The sequence below is a fragment of the Dreissena polymorpha genome, chromosome 6 (assembly GCF_020536995.1).
Source record: "Dreissena polymorpha isolate Duluth1 chromosome 6, UMN_Dpol_1.0, whole genome shotgun sequence".
Taxonomy (NCBI): Eukaryota; Metazoa; Mollusca; class Bivalvia; order Myida; family Dreissenidae; genus Dreissena; species Dreissena polymorpha.
The window spans coordinates 117383631-117404062 of NC_068360.1; the positions used below are offsets into that span (position 1 = coordinate 117383631).

Here is a 20432-nt window from a genome sequence, read left to right on the forward strand (position 1 = left end):
TTCTGGTTTTAGCCTTTTTCACTTTCTTTCCGAGCAGGAAAGGGTTAATTGTTGAGTTGTTGTTTACTGTCTGCATCAGTCATCTTTATTTGACTATTGCAGTAACATCGTCATCCATGAAATTTATTGTAGCTTATTTGCAAGTGCTAAATTTTAAGAGGACTAAAATAACAAAGCTATTTTGTTCTCATGGCGCAGCTTGACATCATTTTGGCATTGTAGTTGATTGTATAGTTTTGCAGTATGGTATGCAGTGACCTGCCTTTGCAACAACTTGATCATTATTTACTTTTTTATCGAACTGAGGTGACTGTGTAATGCTTCATAAATGCAATTTACGTTTGTGGCTGCAGTGTGTTTGTGCAAGTTATTATGCTCCCCATATATATGGGGAGCATATAGTTGCCAGTTTGTACTTCCGTTGCTCCGTCACACTTTTTTAACAGTTTCTCATAGCGTCTTCAATATTTTACCGATCTCTTACATATTTGTCATGTAGGTACCTTGCATGGACCTCTACCTTTTGATTAGGTTTGACGTCACTGGGGTCAAGGTCACCAAGGCTAATAATAGATTATCTGTCTTACTTTTGTTACAGTTTCTCACAACGCTTTCAATGTTTTACCGATCTCTTCCATAATTTGCATGTAGGTACCTTGCATAGACCTCTACCTTTTGATGAGGTTTGAGGTCACTTGGGTCAAGGTCACCGAGGCTAATAATAGATTTTCTCAATGTCACACTTTGGTTACAGTTTCTCATAGGGCCTTCAATATTTTACCGATCTCTTATATATTTGGCATGTAGGTACCTTGCATGGACCTCTACCTTTTGATGAGGTTTGAGGTCACTGGGGTCAAGGTCAAGGTCACTGAGGCTAATAATAGATTTATTTTCTTAAGGTCACACATTTTTTTCCACATACCCATATATTGACAAAGCATCATTGGGGAGCATCCATCAGTTTTACTGATATCCTTGTTTAAAAACTGTTATTTTGCTACTTGATGGCAAAATCACTTGGGTTGTTAGTGTTATACCTGGATTGTTTTGTTAAATTATTCTTATTTGGTGTAACAATTCTAGCTGTCTCCAGATTCTAATAAGTCTTAATTCTGTAAATATGTAGTCATATGATTCAAACAAGACTTGAATTTGCTTAGTCCTTTGCAATATTTCTGTATTAAAGTAACATAATTTACTACTCAAAATCAAAGAACATTTCGTACAATATTTCGTAAAATGAAGCTAAACAATTAAAAATCATTGTTCCTTATGGCCATTGTCGAAATTTCAACGCCAGATGTGGTCTGGTAAAATAGATGTTTGTGGATACAAAATGCTTGTTTTTATTATGGTTTTAACATGGTACCATTTTAGTGTTCGTGTGTCGTATCAATAGATATATACTCAGGAAATTAACATGAAATTTATTGTGGTCACAAATAAAATAAAAACGAGCATTTTGTATCTACAAAAATCTGTGTAATCATACCACATCTAGCTTTGAAATTGTGGCTATTGCTATAAGGACCACTGATTGTTTAGGTGTTCACTTTATTTTACGAAATACTTTACGAAATTTTCGTTGATTTTGAGCGTTATAGAGACTTTAATCATGAGGTCTTTAATATATAAGAGGACTGGTAAATTTGAACCATCGGACCAACACTAACTCATTTGTTTGTTTCAGACCACCAAGCTGCCATGGTAACTCTTCGCCATGAATACAGGGAGCAGGTGGACAGTATTCAGGTTCCGTAACTCTTGCTTTTACATTATAGGAAGTTATAATAATTGACACAAATGCAATATCTGCTTATATACTGCTCATTCTTGTCACATGAATTGTTATGCTCCCGGATCGAATGATCGGGGGTATATTGTTTTTGGCCTGTCTGTCTGTCAGTCAGTCATTCATTCATTGTGTGTGTCCCCAAACTTAAACCTTGGTCATAACTTTTGCAACTTGATATTTGGCATGCATGTGTATCTTATGGAGCTGCACATTTTGAGTGGTGAAAGGTCAAGGTTAAGGTCATCCTTCAAGGTCAAAGGTCAAAAATTCAAAGTGGCGCTTGTGTTTTTATATTCTTGTTTCCAAAAAGAGGAGACCAAGTGTCTATAGAATATGTTTTGTGAAATATGGAGACTACAGGAAACCCTCGTACACAAAGAAAAATACATTCAAGGGCTCATAAATGCATGTTTGTCAAGTGTCCTTCCTGATTAGCCTGTGCACAGGCGAATCAGTGACAACACTTTCCGCATAAGCTGGATTTTCCTTAAGAAGACACTCTCCATAAAATGAAAAGTACCTTTAAAGGGGAAAGTGTTGTCCTTGATTAGCCTGTGCAGACTGCACAGGCTAATCAGGGACAACACTTTACACATGCATTAAACCTCATTTGGCCAAGAACCAGACTCATTCTAATACTGTATGTGCTATTTGCAGGCTGATCACAAGGGTGTGCTGGACAGGGCCCGTGAGGAGTACGAGACCAGACTGCAGCACGCCGTAGAGAGGATAGCTCTCCTCACACGGGAGGTGGAGAAATACAAACAGCTGGCTGGCATAGAGAAGTTCACACAGAACGCTCTCTCAGGTGCAGTGTTACCTATCGGAAATGCATGCAGCTATATAGCTCTGTCACATGTACTTAATATTTGTGCCCTCAACTATCATTTACTTTGCAACTGATTTTAATTCTAACCTATATGTATGTGATGTTATTTTAATGAGCATTTCACACATTTAATGATGCAATAATAATAGCTGTAAATGGATATCCTTTCCTAATTCCCTGTAGAGGGCATTTAGTCGACAGTCTGCCATTGTTTGTGTTTGAAGGGTTGAGGAGTTGGATATGTCCATTCAGATTATATTTGTGCTGTGTTACTTTTTAATGCTTGGAACCATTTTATTATAACAATATTTTGTTATAATTTTCTCTGACCAGACCATGTATTGCATACAATCCCATGCTCTTTAGTAAAATTTACAGTTACAATTGTAATTGAACAGTCATGAATTTTTGTCCCATATCTTTTCAACTTCAGGAATTATTTTAATATTACATTGTACTTTGCATTCGTATTTCCCATGACAAGAAAATGTGATACGTAAAACTCTAATACTTATAACAATATCTAATTATTTTCCTTGCAAGATTAACTAGCCAAAAAAACAAGTTGGTGTTTTTTTTATAAACCTTGATGGATACACTTTTTATGTTAACATTATTTATTATTTAGGTACAATGTTTGTGTTTCTGCATGGGTATGATCAGTAAGAGTCCCTGTAAAATGAAGAAAAATTATTTCTTTTTATTTGTTATATTTATTAGATACTTGATATGTTTGTCAGCAAGTACACATTTGAAAACAGGGTTAAAGAAGTAAATATATGGCCATACAAAAAACCATAAATCAACTTGAATGTTGATTGATCGCCAATTTATTCATCAAGGTGATCATAAAAACTATAATTGTAATTCACTGCTCAGTTCAAATGCTGATGACAAATCATGAAGTAAACTATCAGGTTATTTAAGGTCACTTGAATCATAGCTGAATCACAAAGTTGCAGGTAATTCAAATTGATTTTGCTATATCCACGGTTTCTGTTAATGATATTGTTTGAGAGTTAATAAAAATATTGAGAATTTGAATGTGATGTTTGAAACTGAACAGCTATTACTGGACTTTTCACAAGACAACATACGTCATTTTGTAACTCGAGTCATGACTATATGCATGGGGAACCTCTTCAACATTAAATTATAAGTCAAACTTCTTTTTAATAATCTGAACAATAAATACACTCATAAGAGGAATATTGTCCACGTCACCATAATCAGTAATAATGCTTTGATGTAAGTGTATTCCAGACAACTTAGTTGTGCGGTATACAGTAAATTACAATTTTCCAACATGCACTTGCTTAGATACATTCATGCTGATAAGAATGACTTCCAGATGACAAGATTTTACTGTAGTTAAAGAGCACCACATTATTTCAAAGTTCTGGCTTTTGCAGATGCAGAAAAGGCTCAAAAGGAGTCTGGTCTTCTATTTGACGGTGTCCATAGCAATGGGCATGTCACGCCCAACTCCCAGTACCACACTCCTGCAGGCACCCCAGGGGAGGCCCACTATGGGGGCCACCTCAACTCCATACGGCCCCACTCAGACGTGCTAGGTGACCTCTCCCTCGACGGCACCTCAGGTTCCGAGACCAGCAGTCTAGGGGGCGTGAGTATAGGGTCAGGCTCAGTGGGCGACTATGTGATACCGCCCCCACCCCCTCCCCCACCCCCAGGCATCATTCCACCACCACCTCCACCTCCTAGTCAGATGAACAACAACAGACGAGGTAAGGCTGGCATCCGTTCAGCTGCTTTGTGTTCATAGTTTATGTATTAAAATCATAAGGGTATTTGACTTGTTCTCTTTTCAGCAGATCTCTTTTAGTTGAATGCTAAAATAGTTAACATATTGTTCCAAATTTTGCAGGATCTATTGAAGAGTGAGTTTTGGTCTGAGTCTTGTCTAAAATCACATCCATGTTTAACCCTTTGTATGCTGGGAAATTTGTCATCTGCTAAAATGTCGTCTGCTGAATTTCTAAAATTAGCATTTTCTTCGATTTTTTTCAAAGAATACTATCAGAATAGCAAACAGTTTGGATCCTGATGAGACGCCACAGAAGCCACGTTCTGTGGCGTCTCATCTGGATCCAAACTGTTTGCAAAGGCCTTCAAATTCCGGTTCCAGCACTCAAAGGGTTAATGACTGTCAAACTGAAGTAGTGTTCATTTAAAGGCCATTCCATGGTTTACTCTGCTAACAAATCTAAAATACATCTTTGTATCAAGGCTCCTATTAAGTTGGTTGTTTTGATTTTTGTTTTTTGCAAACACATGTACACATAATAGGGCATAATTGTAAATGCTGTTCTAGGCAGAGGAATAACATGTTACATGTTTTACACTGTATTTAATGTATGTTGAAAATGATGGTAATTTCACCCTTAAATGGCATTATGCTTATTAAAGTTGACATAAAGTCAACTTAATGTAACTGTTTGTTTTCCATGACAGCCAGCAAGCCAGTTGTTCACCCCAAGTCCCAGATGAAGGCTCTGTTTTGGGAGAGGATTCAGGTGCAGGAATTGAAAAGCCAGAAACACAAACAGTGAGTGGTCACAGCCTTGCTTGGAGCTTTTCTGACATTCATTCTTTTTAATATTTAAGAAAAAGAAAAGTACTCTGAAGGCCCTGAGGCATTAAGAGGTAAAGCATCCTTTAACCCTTTACCCCTTAGATACGTATTTTGACACTTAAAAAGTTAAATAAAAAAAAAAGACTTTTCTTCCTGTATTCAAGTTATACATGTAAAGGCTTTATTTTCAACCCTTAGATACTGATGAGCAGCAAATAGCATAAAACCATAACAGACTGCGAGTTACTTGCATGCTGTTCTGGTTTTATGCTGGTTGCAAAAGCAATTTTCACTTTGCATCTAATGGGGGAAAGGGTTAATTGTTTTATGGACCAAAGCAAAAGTCTTGGACGAAGACTGTCGGCAATCGTATTGTTTATGTTAATTGCTGGTTAAAAAGAAGAGAAACACAATTCAGGTTCGACTGTTTGAATAACATTCAATATATGAATGATTGAATCAAAGCAATAACAACAATTATTATTATGTCTTCTGAACTTGACCGTTCATAGCCACGTCACATGATGTGGGGCCAAATTAGGAACGTTCTCCTGGCCGCAAAAAATAGAAAATGCATGTGAAGTAATATTAACATATATAAATGTATGTCAAAAGACAACATAAAAATCAGATCACGTAACCAATGTCAGTGATTGTATTGTAAATATAAATCGTATGATAATAAGATGAGAAGCACAATTCATGCCTTTTTTAATACGGTATAAATATATGAAACTCAATGATAACAACAATTATATTGATGTCGTCTTTTGAACATGACCTTCTGCAGGACACGAAAAATCCACAACACAGGCCTTGATACATTATTTTTCCAGATCTCCATTCTAGACCTCTTAACCCTTTCCTACTTAGAAGCAAAGTGAAAATGGCTGTGTGCAAACAGCATAAAACAAGAACAGCCTGGGAATAACTCGCAGTCTGTTCAGGTTTCATGCTGTTTGCTGCTCATCAGTAACTAAGGGTTGAAAATGAAGCCTTTAAAACTTTAATTTAGTAAGAAAGGTCTTTGATTAGATTTAACTTTCTAAGGGACTACAATTGCGTCAAAATACATATCTAAGTGGAAAAGGGTTAATAAATCATTGCCATCCCTTTTTTCTTTGACAGGTATGCAGACAAGCGTCTGGTCTGGGACGAGGTGGAGGAGCTCAACATTGACATCACGGAGCTCGACACACTGTTCTCCAAGACGAACATTGAGCCCTCACGACGCTTCTTCTCCAACAAGCCCAAGAACCAGGCAGCTGAGGTGAGTCATCTTTTATGTACAGTAAGCCGTGTTCTTGGAAAACTAGGCTTACTGCAGGTGTTTGAAGTTTCGTCCCAGACAAGCCCGTGCAGTCTGCTCAGGCTAATCAGGGATGACACTTTCCGCTTAATGTAGATTTTGGCTAAGAAAAAACTTCCTTTAAACGAAAAATACCATAAAAGCGGAAAGTTTTCCTTGAAAGAGGCTCATATATTTTATCTGTGCACGGCCTGCAGAGTTGGGCTCATTTCCATTACGGAAACTTTGTTGGGAGTAATTATGCTGCGGAATAACTGCGGCCATAAAGCTTACGCAACTTTACAATACAACTTTTGTTTTGTGTGTCTATTTCAATGAATAAATGGCAGCGGTGGGTACACTATTGTGTTGATGCCAGTGTTATGGTCGCAATTATTCCATGGCGTGGAATATGAAGCACACACATGAGTGTCAATGTTCAGTCTTTAATAAACGCTGAAAGAAAAACTAGTGTTAATAATGTGTTTGCATGCAACAATGTATAGTTGGAATTCTTTAAGTGCACAGTGTAGAAATTTTTTTGCACAGCTCAGTTATAGAACTAAGAACATATAGCACTTAGCTCAGCATAGACAATCCATTGTCTTTAAGCTTAAATACAAATGATGATAATAAATTATGTTTCACCTTGCTGCCCTATTTTCTCAGGTTGCCAAGGTGATTAACGCAAAGCGTTCGCAGACCGTTGGGATATTTCTATCTAGTCTTCGTATCGATATGTCAGACATCGAACATGGTAAGCTAAAGATAAACAGTTCAGGTTGTTACTATTTAGTATAATCCTTTGAAAACATGGCCGGGCTAATTATATTATTTTAGATATTATAATATTATCTGTGTGATTTTCTCTATATTAATAATATTGGAAATAACAAAAGGCAGATTTGTCCCATAATGACAGTTTAAAAAAAAAAGTATATTTTCTTCTTAGAGGGAATCTCAATATAATGTTGCTGTGCTGTTCCCTAAATAAAAAACATTCTGGAAGAATATAAATATTCATTATATACGTTTTGTACAACTTTGACTGGATGTCTACATGAAACTTTTGTTGTATAATTTTTAGCCATACTCACATTTGACACAGAAGTTCTTGGAGAGGACAAACTACGCCAAATATATGAGATTGTAAGTACCATGTTAGAGTTGTTGGTGATCCAACTGCTGTCTAGATTGAGATTTTCACAGGAATATTGATATAACTTAAAAATATGGTCAACACTGTAACAGATTTTCACAGGAATATTGATATAACTTAAAAATATGGTCAACACTGTAACAGAGTTTAAGTAATAATACTTTACCATGGGATCAGTAGTTATAGATTTTTTTTACACGGAATTCATTTTGCCATACCAGGACAGTCGATCTTCAGAAATCGGTATTGCTTCCTGATTTACACCAAGTCAGCGCTTGTTGACATAAAACTTCAATTTTTGCTCCTTTGATTCCTGTCAGTTGATTACAAATGATTTTTTTTATTTCAATGAAAAATAATTATTTCATTTACAAAGCAAGGTTGTGACATGCAGCAACCATTTATTTATTAATGAATAACCTGTTTAATGTTTGTTTGTCGGATGATTATCCCTTGGAGGACTGCTTAGAATTAACTCTAAGGAGCCATAAAAGATCATACAATTATATTTATAAAGTTACAATGTTTATGAGACATTTAAGGCCATTTAACCCTTTCCCCCATAGGAAGCAAAGTGGCTATGTACAAACAGCATAAAACCAGCCCTTGAGTCACTTGCAGTCTTTTCAGGTTTTATGCTGTTTGCTGCTCATCAGTATCTAAGGTTTGGAAATGAAGTCTTTAAAACTTGAATCTAGTAAGAAAGATCTTATATGACATTAATATTTCTAAGGGACTACAAATGCATAAAAATACTTATTTAAAAGGTAAAGGTTTAAGGGAAGGTTGAAGAGTTGTATATTGTTTCCCATTTTGATATACACACGAGAATTGTACTTGCACTCTAGATTTTTTTTTTAGAGTTTAGCGCAATTCTTTGACTAAATCTCCAATGATTTTTTGTAGCGTGGAGAGCAGGAAGAGTTGAAGAAACTGCGGGAGTATGTGAAGAAGCACCCTGACACTCCACTGGACAAACCGGACCAGTAGGTGACAGTAGCCACTGATTGAAAGGCACTCTACTTTGTGTCTGTTATTTGTGCATTTGATAAAGTCGGCTTTTGAAAATAATTCTTCATATTCAAATTGGTAAAATTAAAATTGAATTATTTTAATTTCGTGCGGATCAGTAAAGTATTTATTGAAGAAGAACACAGTTTTGGATTGTGTCAATCTGTAATTTTCACATTCAAAAAAACTCTGAAGAAATTCAGAAGTATTTTTAACACAACCAATAAGGTCCAAAAAAAAGTTTTTAAAGCTTGGCTTAGTTGATTTTTCTTCTTTATTTGATATCTGCCCCTCACTGTATATCCATTAAATTTAATCTTGAAGGTTTGTTTACGACCTGTCGTTAATCCCTGACTACGCAGAGAGGATATTCTGCTTCATCTTTCGTGAGACGTTCCAAGAGAGCATTGCTGTGATAGAGACCAAGATGACCAACCTCCGTATGACCTGCAAGGTAACCTGTTCCTAACCTGTAACCTACAAGGTAACCTGTTCCGAATCTGTAACCTGCAAGGTAACCTGTTCCGAACCTGTAACCTGCAAGGTAACCTGTTCCTAACCTGTAACCTGCAAGGTAACCTGTTCCGAACCTGTAACCTGCAAGGTAACCTGTCTTCAGCTAGCTATGTTTGTTAACCTAACCAGACCAAAACTGAAAATCTTTCAATAACAACTGAGTAGCTGGAAATCAGAGCTATTATTCAAAATTCATCCCTACTTTTGTGAGTCCAGTAAGTTAATTAGGTAGAAGTGTAAGGACAAACACTTTGTCTACAAATAATGCAGCCTAAAGTGCAGAAGGTTCTCATAAACTTGGAAATACACACACACTTATCCCTTTCCCACTCAGAGACAAAGTGAAAATTGCTATGTGCAAACTGCATAAAATTGTATGCTGTTTGCTGCACATCAGTATCTAAGGGTTGGAAATGAAGCCTTTAAAACATGAATCTAGTTAGAAAAGTCTTCAATTAAATATAACTTTCTGCAGACATGTCAAAATACGTAACTAAGTGGGAAAGTGTTAACCAGACCAGCATCCTGGGTTTATGAAAAGTCCTGGCCACCTTTCTTGTGTAGGATATGGTCACTAAATTATTCGTCAGCCATTCTCCGTCCACCTCTGAGTAGGGCAGTTATCAGTTAGTGGTGTAAGTATGTGCTTTAAGTACTGGTTAACAAGTTTATCCAGGAAAAGTGTGATTAATATTAACAGGCTGCCATGATATGTCTGAAATACTGTTTAACATACCGACATGATATGTCTGAAATACTGTCTTACAAACAGCCATAATATTTCTGAAATACTGTTTAACAGATCGCCATGATATTTCTGAAATACTGTTTAACAGACTGCCATGATATATTTTTGAAATACTGTTTAACAGACCACCATGATATGTATGAAATACTGTTTAACAGACCGCCATGATATGTCTGAAATACTGTTTAACATACCGCCATGATATGTCTTAAATACTGTTTAACAGACTGCCATGATATGTCTGAAATACTGTTAAACAGACTGCCATGATATGTCTGAAATACTGTTTAAACCAGCAGTAAAAGCAAGTAAACCAAAAAGACTGTCTACATAGCTTTCCGTTCGCATAAGTTGTTTAGTTGCCCACTGTATTGGAAAGGGAGCAGTGGTCCATATGTATGTTAGATATGGGCTGGGGCTTAGGCTCATTGGGTCACTAGTTTGAATCCCATTAAGACATGTGCAATTCTTGAGCATGAAATTCATCCCACATTTGCTTTTCTTACCCAGGTGTTTCAATGGGTTACCTTGAGAGAGTTGTGTTCTGTGTCTCCTCAAGGTGCTGAAAGTTAACTCTTTACCATATAGATACTTATTTTGACGCATTTATAGTCCCTTACAAAATTACATTAAATTAAATACCTTTCGTACTAAAGTCAAGTTATAAAGGCTTCATTTCCAACCCTTAGTTACTGAAAAGCAAACAGCATAAAACCTGAACAGACTGTGAGTTACTCGCAGGCTGTTCTGGTTTTATGCTGGTTGCAAAAGTCATTTTCACTCTGCTTCTTACGCGGGCAAGAGGTAACAGACCCAGTGTTATGACCCATTTATCTGGGGATATTATAAAGTCAGCTGAAGGTGTACTGGTATGTCATATTAGACTGTAATCCTATAAAATAAATAAAGTAAAATAAGTCCATTCATTATTTTGTCGACTATGGAGTGCGAAGACGTGATAAAAAGCACCTGTAGTAGGGTTTTTAAACACTATTATTTTTACCTGCTCTTAACTTAAAAAACAAGACTGCGATATTAAAAGCATATATTATCTTTCTGAGAAAACCAGGCTTAATGAATTTGGGTTAACTCTTTCAGTGCTGGAACCGAAATTTGAAGGCCTTTGCAAACAGTTTGGATCCAGATGAGACGCCACAAAACGTGGCGTCTCATCAGGATCCAAACTGTTTGCTATTCTGATAGTATTCTTTGAAAAAAATCGAAGAAAATGGTAATTATAGAAATTCCGCAGACGACATTTTAGCAGACGACAAATTTCCCAGCATGCAAAGGGTTAAGTGTTTTCACAGATTAGCCTTCGCAGACCACACAGGGAAGTCACATTAAGCTTTTATGGAATTTTTCGTTACAAGGAAGTATATACTAAATGGACATCCATGCTGGAAGTGTTGTCCCAGATTAGCATGTGTCAACTGGCTAATCTGAAATGACACTTTATGCATATGCATTAAGCTTAGTTTTACAGAGCAAGACGCATATATGACTACTTTTCCTTTACAGACCTTGATGGAGAGTACTAGTCTGAAAAAAATCCTGGGTCTAGTGTTGGCACTTGGAAACTACATGAACGGAGGTGAGTAAAGAGACAAAGGCATGTGCATGAGGCCAGTAAAGCTATTTGCATGTAATTAACCATGACAATTGTTTATAATTTCGAAACTATGCTATTGTAATTGTTATCATAATTATTGGAAATTTTTATGAAAGTTATTAATAAAATGGTGAAATAATTTTATTCCTATGTTTTTCTAAATTCAGCGAAAATCTATAGAACGCTTCTCTAGAAATTATCAGACTTTGGACCTTTTGATTTGCTAGATGACAGCATATCTATTTTTGTCATTTTGATTTTTTTTTTTTTTAACAAACTTGCAATATTTGTTATGACTGGGAGACAGTGATCAATTCTAGAGTCTAAGAATCCATAAATCAAAAATTAAAAAAGTTAATTTTTTTTTTTTATTTTAGTAAATAACAGGGAACATTTTCGCTGTTTCAGGAAGTAAGTCACGCGGGCAGGCAGATGGTTTTGGCATTGAAATCCTACCAAAGCTGAAGGATGTTAGGAGCAAGGTTGGTGAATCCTTGTTGTAGGACTTTTTATGTTTGTTTTGAGGTAAATAAATGAGCCTCACTTTGGCAAAATGGGGTTTCATGCAGGTGCATAAAGTGTTTCCCATATAAGGCAGTGCTTACATTAACCGCTTACACTTACCGCTTTCATAGACTTTTTTTATCTATGATTGTCATTTTCTTACCAGCACATCTAATAAAGTACAATTGTCTTAACTTAGTCTAATGATAATGTCTTGAGCTTGGGAATGGCCGAGTACATTCTCAAAGAAATGTTGATCTCTCATTTTTTATGTCAAATTGATTATAAGAGCTAAATAAGGAATCAAATTTCACATAGAAAATTAATGTCCAGTAGTTTGATTATTATTTGAAACAATTGATTGACGTTTTAACCAGAGTAGCTACCCTTTGTACTGTATGTAAAACGTTATTTTGTCAAAAAATCTCAATTATCACCACAAATTGTATGGGAGATAGGCTTATGCTATACCTTTGCAATGTTACATCATGTTGGCTTGTTACCTAATCTTGATCGCTTCCATTGCATTCCCAGGACCAGGCAACCAGCCTGCTACACTACGTGGTGGTTCAGTACATTAAGAAGTTTGAGAAGGGTCTAGCAGGCACAGACAAGGTCAAGTACCCCTTGCCTGACCCCGGCGACCTCAAGCAGGCCTGTCTCGTTAACTTTGATGAGCTTGAAAAGGAGCTGACAAGGATCAAGGCAGATTTTAATGGTTGGAAATTATGGGTAGATTTTAATGGTTGGAAATTATGGGTAGATTTTAATGGTTGGAAACTAATGATAGATTTTAATGGTTGGAAACTATTGGTAGATTGTAATGGTTGGAAATTATGGGTAGATTTTAAAGAGTTGGAAATTATGGGTAGATTTTAATGGTTGGAAATTATGGGTAGATTTTAATGGTTGGAAACTAATGGAAGATTTTAATGGTTGGAAACTAATGGTAGATTTTAATGGTTGGAAACTATGGGTAGATTTTAATGGTTGGAAACTATGGGTAGATTTTAATGGATGGAAACTATGGGTAGATTTTAATGGTTGGAAACTATGGGCAGATTTTAATGTTTGAAAATTATGAGCAGATTTAATAGTTGCAAACTATGGGCAGATTTTAATGGATGGAAAATATGGGTAGATTTTAATGGTTGGAAACTATGGGTAGATTTTAATGGTTGGAAACTATGGGTAGATTTTAATGGTTGGAAACTATGGGTAGATTTTAATGGTTGGATACTATGGGTAGATTTTAATGGTTGGAAACTATGGGCAGATTTTAATGTTTGGAAATTATGAGCAGATTTAATAGTTGCAAACTATGGGCAGATTTTAATGGATGGAAAATATGGGAAGATTTTAATGGTTGGAAATTATTGGCATATTTTTAATAGTTGCAAACTATTGGCAGATTTTAATGCTTGCAAACTATGAGCAGATTTGAATGCTTGGTGATTATAGGCAGATTTTGATGTTTGGAAACTGTGAGCTAATTTAAATTGTCAGAAACTATCAATTGGGTGTTTTGTGTGTTGTAATGTACAGCGGGGGTAAACGCCTGATAGTCAAGAAGGCAATGTCCATGCCTAGACAGTTATTTTTTCCAATTTTATACCCTTCATTACTTTTGTTATATTTTTAATGACGCACTCTTTCCAGCCATATCAGTTAAAAGGTGATTAGCATTTATTTCGTATTAAAATTGGCTTTAGATCGCAAATTTACTTTCCGTGAATTTTCATAGTGGAGCTGTAATTAGGTCATCCCGCTAAGAAATTTTGCAGCAAGTTGAGATATAGAGCGAATAATAATGCACAATAACCGCTAGTAACTTTCTTGCTGATATTGCTGGAAAGCGAGCGGCATTTAAAAATTTAATACAATTAATAAAGGTTGAAAAACAGAAAAAAAAATACCTTAAGAAACATGAAATTAACTCTCATAAAACACCTTATTAAATTCCTTTGTATGTTGTTCAGCTGCGGAGGAGCGTGCTGACAAAGTCATCAAGTCTGCCAAGGAGCATGTGCACCTGCAACCCTTCAAGGACATCATGACCGAGTTCTTTGAACAAGGTAACTTGTTCTTGACTAGAAAATGTGTTTGTTTACTATTCCAAAAAACACATCTTTAATAATATTTGCTCTTCTGAGCACCAAGTTCTCATTGTAATTTATTGTGGTACCGTCTTCCACTTTAAGCTTGTTGCCACTCTAGATGTCACATTTATGATTTGATCTTGCTGTGTTTTATGTATTGTTCTGTATAGAAAACAACTAGCCAATTTACAAATAATTTCCCTCGTTAAACTGTTTCTGAAGTTATTGCTATACTTTTTAAGATATTTAGTCAGCTAGCAACATTGTGTTGCCATGTGTTATACAGATGCAGCTAATGTGTTGTTGATGTTTTCAGGACGAAAGGAGTTTGAAGAACAGCAAGAAAACTTAGCTGAAGGGAAAAGTTTGTAAGTACTTTACACTTTAACAGTGTCTATTTTGACAGCAAGTTTATATTGTTTTCATTCGTATTTTTTTTCTTCGATGCATGTTGGCTCTATGGACTTTTTTGAAAGTCTTTGGATTGTAATTACCAGTCAGATTGCTTTAACTTGATCACAAAATCTGATAACAGTGCATACTTCTAGTGAATCTTCTAAATAAACAAATAGACAGTGCATACTTCTAGTGAATCTTCTAAATAAACAAATAGACAGTGCATACTTCTAGTGAATCTTCTAAATAAACAAGTAGACAGTGCATACTTCTAGTGAATCTTCTAAATAAACAAGTAGACAGTGCATACTTCTAGTGAATCTTCTAAATCAACAAATAGACAGTGCATACTTCTAGTGAATCTTCTAAATAAACAAATAGACAGTGCATACTTCTAGTGAATCTTCTAAATAAACAAATAGTGTAAAGAAAATTCATGGAAAGAAAAAATAATAGGGAAATTTGAAATTTTGACAAAATTGTGAAAAAATTCTGGATTTTTACCAATAAGTTAAAAAGAAAGATTGTTAAAAGTATACTTTAATGACAGGGTATATTGATACAAACAGAAGGTTTATGAAATGAGTAAAGTTAAAAAAAATTATTAATAGAATGTCATGGGCACGAATAGGACATAAATATTTGCCTTCATACTTATTCTTGTATTATAACATTTGAATAATGAAGCAAATCACTTTCTTATCATAAACAATTTAAGGTATATTTGAGCTAGGTAATGCAAAAATGGGTCTTGTGTCATAAGTAGCCAGCATAGCTCCAGACCAGCCTCGGCAATTGCACAGTCCGGCCAAGTGCTATGCTATCCACTTCAAGGTCACGCAAGGTTACATGGCATAGTTAGTGGACAGGGTAGCTCCTGCCAAGACTGTTCTGGAGCTAGGCTGGCTGAACATGGCATGAGGTCCATTTTAGCATAATGCAAATTGAAGATAATAATGACAGGACCAGACTCTTACCTGAATTGATGTTTTTTTCAGATTCCAAGAAACTGTGATATTTTTCTGTGCTAAGCCCGAGGGTGGAAAGAAGGAGGTTACACCAGACTATTTCTTTGAGAAGTTCGAGACATTCTGTCAGGACTTTAAGGACACTTGGAAGAGAGAGCAGCAACGGATAGTCAAGATCAGGTGGGTGGCAAGAAGTCAGAGTCAAAATTGCAAAGCTTCATAGGGAAAAACTTAGGAAACTACTTTATTGGATAAGCATTTCTTTAGATTTGGTATTTCATGGTCAGTTGTTTAAGACTTCTTTATATTTTAACATGTAATCAGCAAGTCAATTTCGCTAAGATATTAAATATTGTATCCTATTGTTAGAGGGGAACATTTTATTTCTCAAGTCTTTTGTTAATTGATTTAATTAATTATTGTTTGATCTGCATAGTTCCCTTATAGGGGTATTCCACTACAACCTGATTCCCCATGATTTGTCCCGATTTCCAATATTTTGAGATAGGGGACATTAGTATCTCAATCGGCAAAGGTCCTTATTCATTCGTAGATAGTCGTGGGTCAGTTGCAAGTGATTCCTGCAACTCGTTAGCTCCCGAAAAATCGTGGCCAGATTTTAAACGTGTTTAAAATTTGGCCAGGACCTCCAAGACTGAATTTAATCGCAATTGACTCGTAACTGAATTTAATCGCAATTGACTCGTAACAGGGTCGTAGTGCATTCTTGGGCCTCGTAATGGAATAGTAGGTAATTTGTGACTCAATTGGGAAATCTGTGATCACATGATCTGTCTACGAATCAGCCACGACTATGTCAAGACTCGACGAGTTCACCGGGAGTGAGTTGCAAGCCCGCTTAGATTCTTGTGATTTAGATCAATATCAATAGATATTGGCGCCTAATTATGACCGATCTGCATCGTTCGTTTTACAGGCGCAGTAGATTCTTACACATCGTAATGAAGTCGCGACCCTATTCGCAAGACTTCAACCGAACCCCACTATTTGTTGTAACTCAATTGTACCAGTGTCGTAACTGAATCCTAGACTGTCACGAGTCTTGCTGATTCAATAAATGTGATAAATTGTAGCAAATGGTGGGCTTGTTCTGGTAGTGGAATAGGGTCATTAAGTACAACTTAAGTTAAGAATTCCTTAGCCCTTTCCCACTCAGAAGCAAAGTGAAAATTACTATATGCAAACAGCATAAAACCAGAACTGCCTGCGAGTAACTCACAGTCTGTTTAGGTTTTATGCTGTTTGCTGCTCATCAGTATCTAGGGGTTTGAAAAGAAGCCTTAATGTCTCTATAACGCTCAAAATCAACGAAAATTTCGTAAAGTATTTCGTAAAATAAAGTTAACAACTAACAAATCAGTGTTCCTTATAGCAATAGCCACAATTTTAACGCTCGATGTGGTATGATTACATAGATTTTTGTAAATACAAAATGCTCGTTTTTATTTATTTGTGACCACAATAAAATCCATGTTAATTTCCTGCGAATATATATATTGATACGACACACGAACACTAAAATGGTACCATGTTAAAACCATAATAAAAACGAGCATTTTGTATCCACAAACATCTATTTTACCAGATCACATCTGGCTTTAAAATTTCGACAATGGCCATAAGGAACAATGATTTTAATTGTTTAGCTTTATTTTACGAAATATTGTACGATATTTTCGTTGATTTTGAGTAGTAATGTTACTTTAAAAACTTGAATCCAGTAAGAAAGGTCCTTAATAAAATTTAACTTTCTGAGGGACTACAAATGCGTGAAAATACGTATCTAAGTGGTAATGGGTTAAGTACAACTTAACTTAAGAATTACTTAAGGAGCTTTGTTAATACTAGCCCAGATCCCATATTGGCCAAACCAATCGTAGCTAAGAATGAGGAAGAGACGTAGATTGATGCCTGGATGTGCTATAAACAAAACAATCTTAGTGAAGACTTCAATATTCAGATTTGTTAGATTAGATTCACATAGAAAAGTATAGTTGGTAACCTTATTGAAATAGAACTCTAGTATATTCAAGCATGATATTGTTTATTCTTGTTTATTAAGTCTAAATTGTAAATTCTAAGGTTAGTGAATATGGAAGAAAGATTTGTTGAGACAATATTGGGTGCTTTTTGCTGCATGTCAGTTTGTTTATATGAGTTGTGTTCTGAGAAAATTTGGGTTTAATGCATGTGCGTAAAGTGTTGTACCAGATTAGCCTGTGCAGTTCGCACAGGCTAATCAGGGACGACTCTTTCCGCTTTTATGGTATTTTTAGTTCAAGGAAGGCACTCCTTACCGAAAATCAAGTTTAGGTGGAAAGCGTCGTCCCTGATTAGCCTGTGTGGACTGCACAGGCTAATCTGGTACAACACTTTACGCACATGCATTAAGCCCAGTTTTCTCAGAACACGACTCATATGTCTTCTGTGAATGATAGGTTGGAAAAACAGTTGTGTTCAATTGACAGGAACAGAGCTATGGGCTGAATTTGAATTATTGTGTTCAAATATAACCGGTGAATGGTAACAACTAAGCCTTTGACACAATATGAATGTGTTCAAATGTAACCTGTTAATCCAAGGAAATGAGGTCTTTACAGAATAGGAATGTTTGTGTTCAAATATAACCTGTGAATCACAGGGACTATGCTGCTCTTGAATTTTCTAATATTGGACAATACTTTACACTCATGCATTGATAATAAAAAATGTAAAGTTTTATTAACAGAAATAATGGCTGCAAATGATAATAATTTAGTATAGACATAGTTGAAGGTGAAATACTATTGTCAGCAGATATTAACATTAACTGCTTTAAAATTTATAACCAATGTCATTTATGACTTCATTTACAAAAAATTGTCATACAGTGTATTACTTATGCAAACACTTACTCAAGCAAATGAATAAAGGTAGAAAACTAATTCTGGCCTGCTGTAATAATTTCTGGCATCATGTTTTTCTTGAATTGTCTACCTTTATAACTACATTTGATATGCATTTCCTAGTTCACATGACATGATTATGATAGAGAGGATATTGTAGTTGCAAATTTTGTGAGCATTTGAACAAATTTCATTTGAAAAAAATGAACAAGTAAAACAGGGCAAAACTTATATTTTGTTTTTGTACAAGCAAAATGTGCAGCTCATTGTGCTGTATGCAGTTTCTTCAAACTATTATCAGTTCCATGTTCATTACCAACACTTAATGAATTTTACTGGTAATGATAAGAAAAAGAGTATAAAGTACATTTGATGTTAAAGATTTTACCAATTACGTACCTAATCAGATTTATAATATTAACCATTACTCATCTGAAAGTGTGATAGTACCGGGTCCTATGAAGATGAATGCTGTTTATTTTATGTCTTCTGTTAATGTTGTCATTTCTATAATTCAATTGACAAAGTAAAGGTTCAAAGCTCTGTGTTTTACCATATTCAGTTTATCTAATCAACAAGAAAATTAAGTACTTCACGTCTATCTTACATCTATCAATAGATGGCTCCATTTATTCCCACTAGATTACCTGTGATATCATTTTCATGACAAAATATAATCTTAAAAAAAATTGTTTTAGCGCCATTAATTCCCCCCAGATTACCTGTAATACAATTATCTTGATAACATAATAATCTTGAAAAGAAATTATTTAAGCGCTGTTCATGTTGTTATTATAACCTGGAAAATAACTCATTTACCCTGATCTGTAAACAAATTCTACATCAAAGCGCCGTCAGTTGGAAAACTTCACCAAGATGCTGATAACAATTAATATAATTGTCTAGAATGTTGATGTTCCCTAACTAGAATCAGCCTCCGATCTTGGTATCATTTGCAAGAATTATCACTGTATGCCAATCACCGAGATAAAAACTGTATGAAGTCTAGTTATGCACGAGGAAGTAATAAATAAAACATTCATGATGGCTTAGAAGCTCTTGGTCTGGGGTGGTTGAGTGCTTTGTTAAAATGGTTTTTAACATTCAAGATGGCTTAAAAACAGTGGATCAGGGGTGACATGAGTGCTTTGTTTTAATAGTGTGATGGTTCAACGGCAATAAAGTGTTTCTTTTGAACTGGTATGCAGCTAATTGACATGTTAACTACTAGAAAATATTTATTGTGCACTGAATTTTGCATAATTTTGACACAGATATGGTATATAACTGTCCATTAATCAGAAGCAAAACAATTTTAATGCAGGCACTTTGAAGTTTATTGAGGAGACTTTTTTTCAAAACCAATAATATTCTCCATCAGTATGATAATTACTATAACATTATTATATTTGATAAAATTGCCCAGCTCCAAAATGTTCTTTATTTCATTTGTTATATAATATTTTGTTGCTTGTTTAGGTATCAAATTACGTCATTTTAATATTTTTTACACACAGAATATATATATGCTGTATATATATATATGCTGTATATATATATATATATATATATATACAGCATATATATTGCTGTATATATATATATATATATATATATATATATATATATATATATATATATATATATATATATATATATATATATATACCAATACATAGTGCCAGTTACGCGGTCTCTGTAGTTTTCAGACTGTACTTACGAGGTCCATATAAAAAACGGGGTCTATATACAACCCCGCAATCTAGGCTCCTTTAATTACTATGAGGGGGGTGTAGGGGAGGTAATGCAATCAAATCTCACAATAAGGTCTTAAATCGAAAACCACAACTAGGTCTGAAATTGAAATTGTATATACCTCGCAAATAAGTTCGCTATATATTTCCTTGTATAAGACGTTAAATAAATGACGTATTTATATACAATAATAATAGTAGGTACCCCTATATACCTTAATTCGTGTTTATATCGGATAAAAAAGGGT

At 35.2% G+C, this 20432-nt stretch overlaps 1 protein-coding gene across 3 annotated transcripts in view; it reads left to right on the forward strand.

Moving 5' to 3' along the window:
- LOC127834445 (uncharacterized) overlaps nucleotides 1-20432 on the forward strand; it is an 83926-nt gene that overhangs the window by 57317 nt on the left and 6177 nt on the right. For all 3 annotated transcript variants that reach the window (XM_052360290.1, XM_052360289.1, XM_052360291.1), the window contains 15 exons: nucleotides 1694-1755; nucleotides 2456-2606; nucleotides 4040-4375; nucleotides 5103-5196; nucleotides 6352-6493; nucleotides 7181-7268; nucleotides 7599-7660; nucleotides 8577-8656; nucleotides 9006-9135; nucleotides 11467-11539; nucleotides 11966-12039; nucleotides 12596-12779; nucleotides 14041-14136; nucleotides 14477-14528; nucleotides 15555-15704. In XM_052360290.1, the coding sequence (XP_052216250.1) occupies nucleotides 1694-1755; nucleotides 2456-2606; nucleotides 4040-4375; nucleotides 5103-5196; nucleotides 6352-6493; nucleotides 7181-7268; nucleotides 7599-7660; nucleotides 8577-8656; nucleotides 9006-9135; nucleotides 11467-11539; nucleotides 11966-12039; nucleotides 12596-12779; nucleotides 14041-14136; nucleotides 14477-14528; nucleotides 15555-15704 (1774 nt within the window). The remainder of the gene's footprint in view (nucleotides 1-1693; nucleotides 1756-2455; nucleotides 2607-4039; nucleotides 4376-5102; nucleotides 5197-6351; nucleotides 6494-7180; nucleotides 7269-7598; nucleotides 7661-8576; nucleotides 8657-9005; nucleotides 9136-11466; nucleotides 11540-11965; nucleotides 12040-12595; nucleotides 12780-14040; nucleotides 14137-14476; nucleotides 14529-15554; nucleotides 15705-20432) is intronic.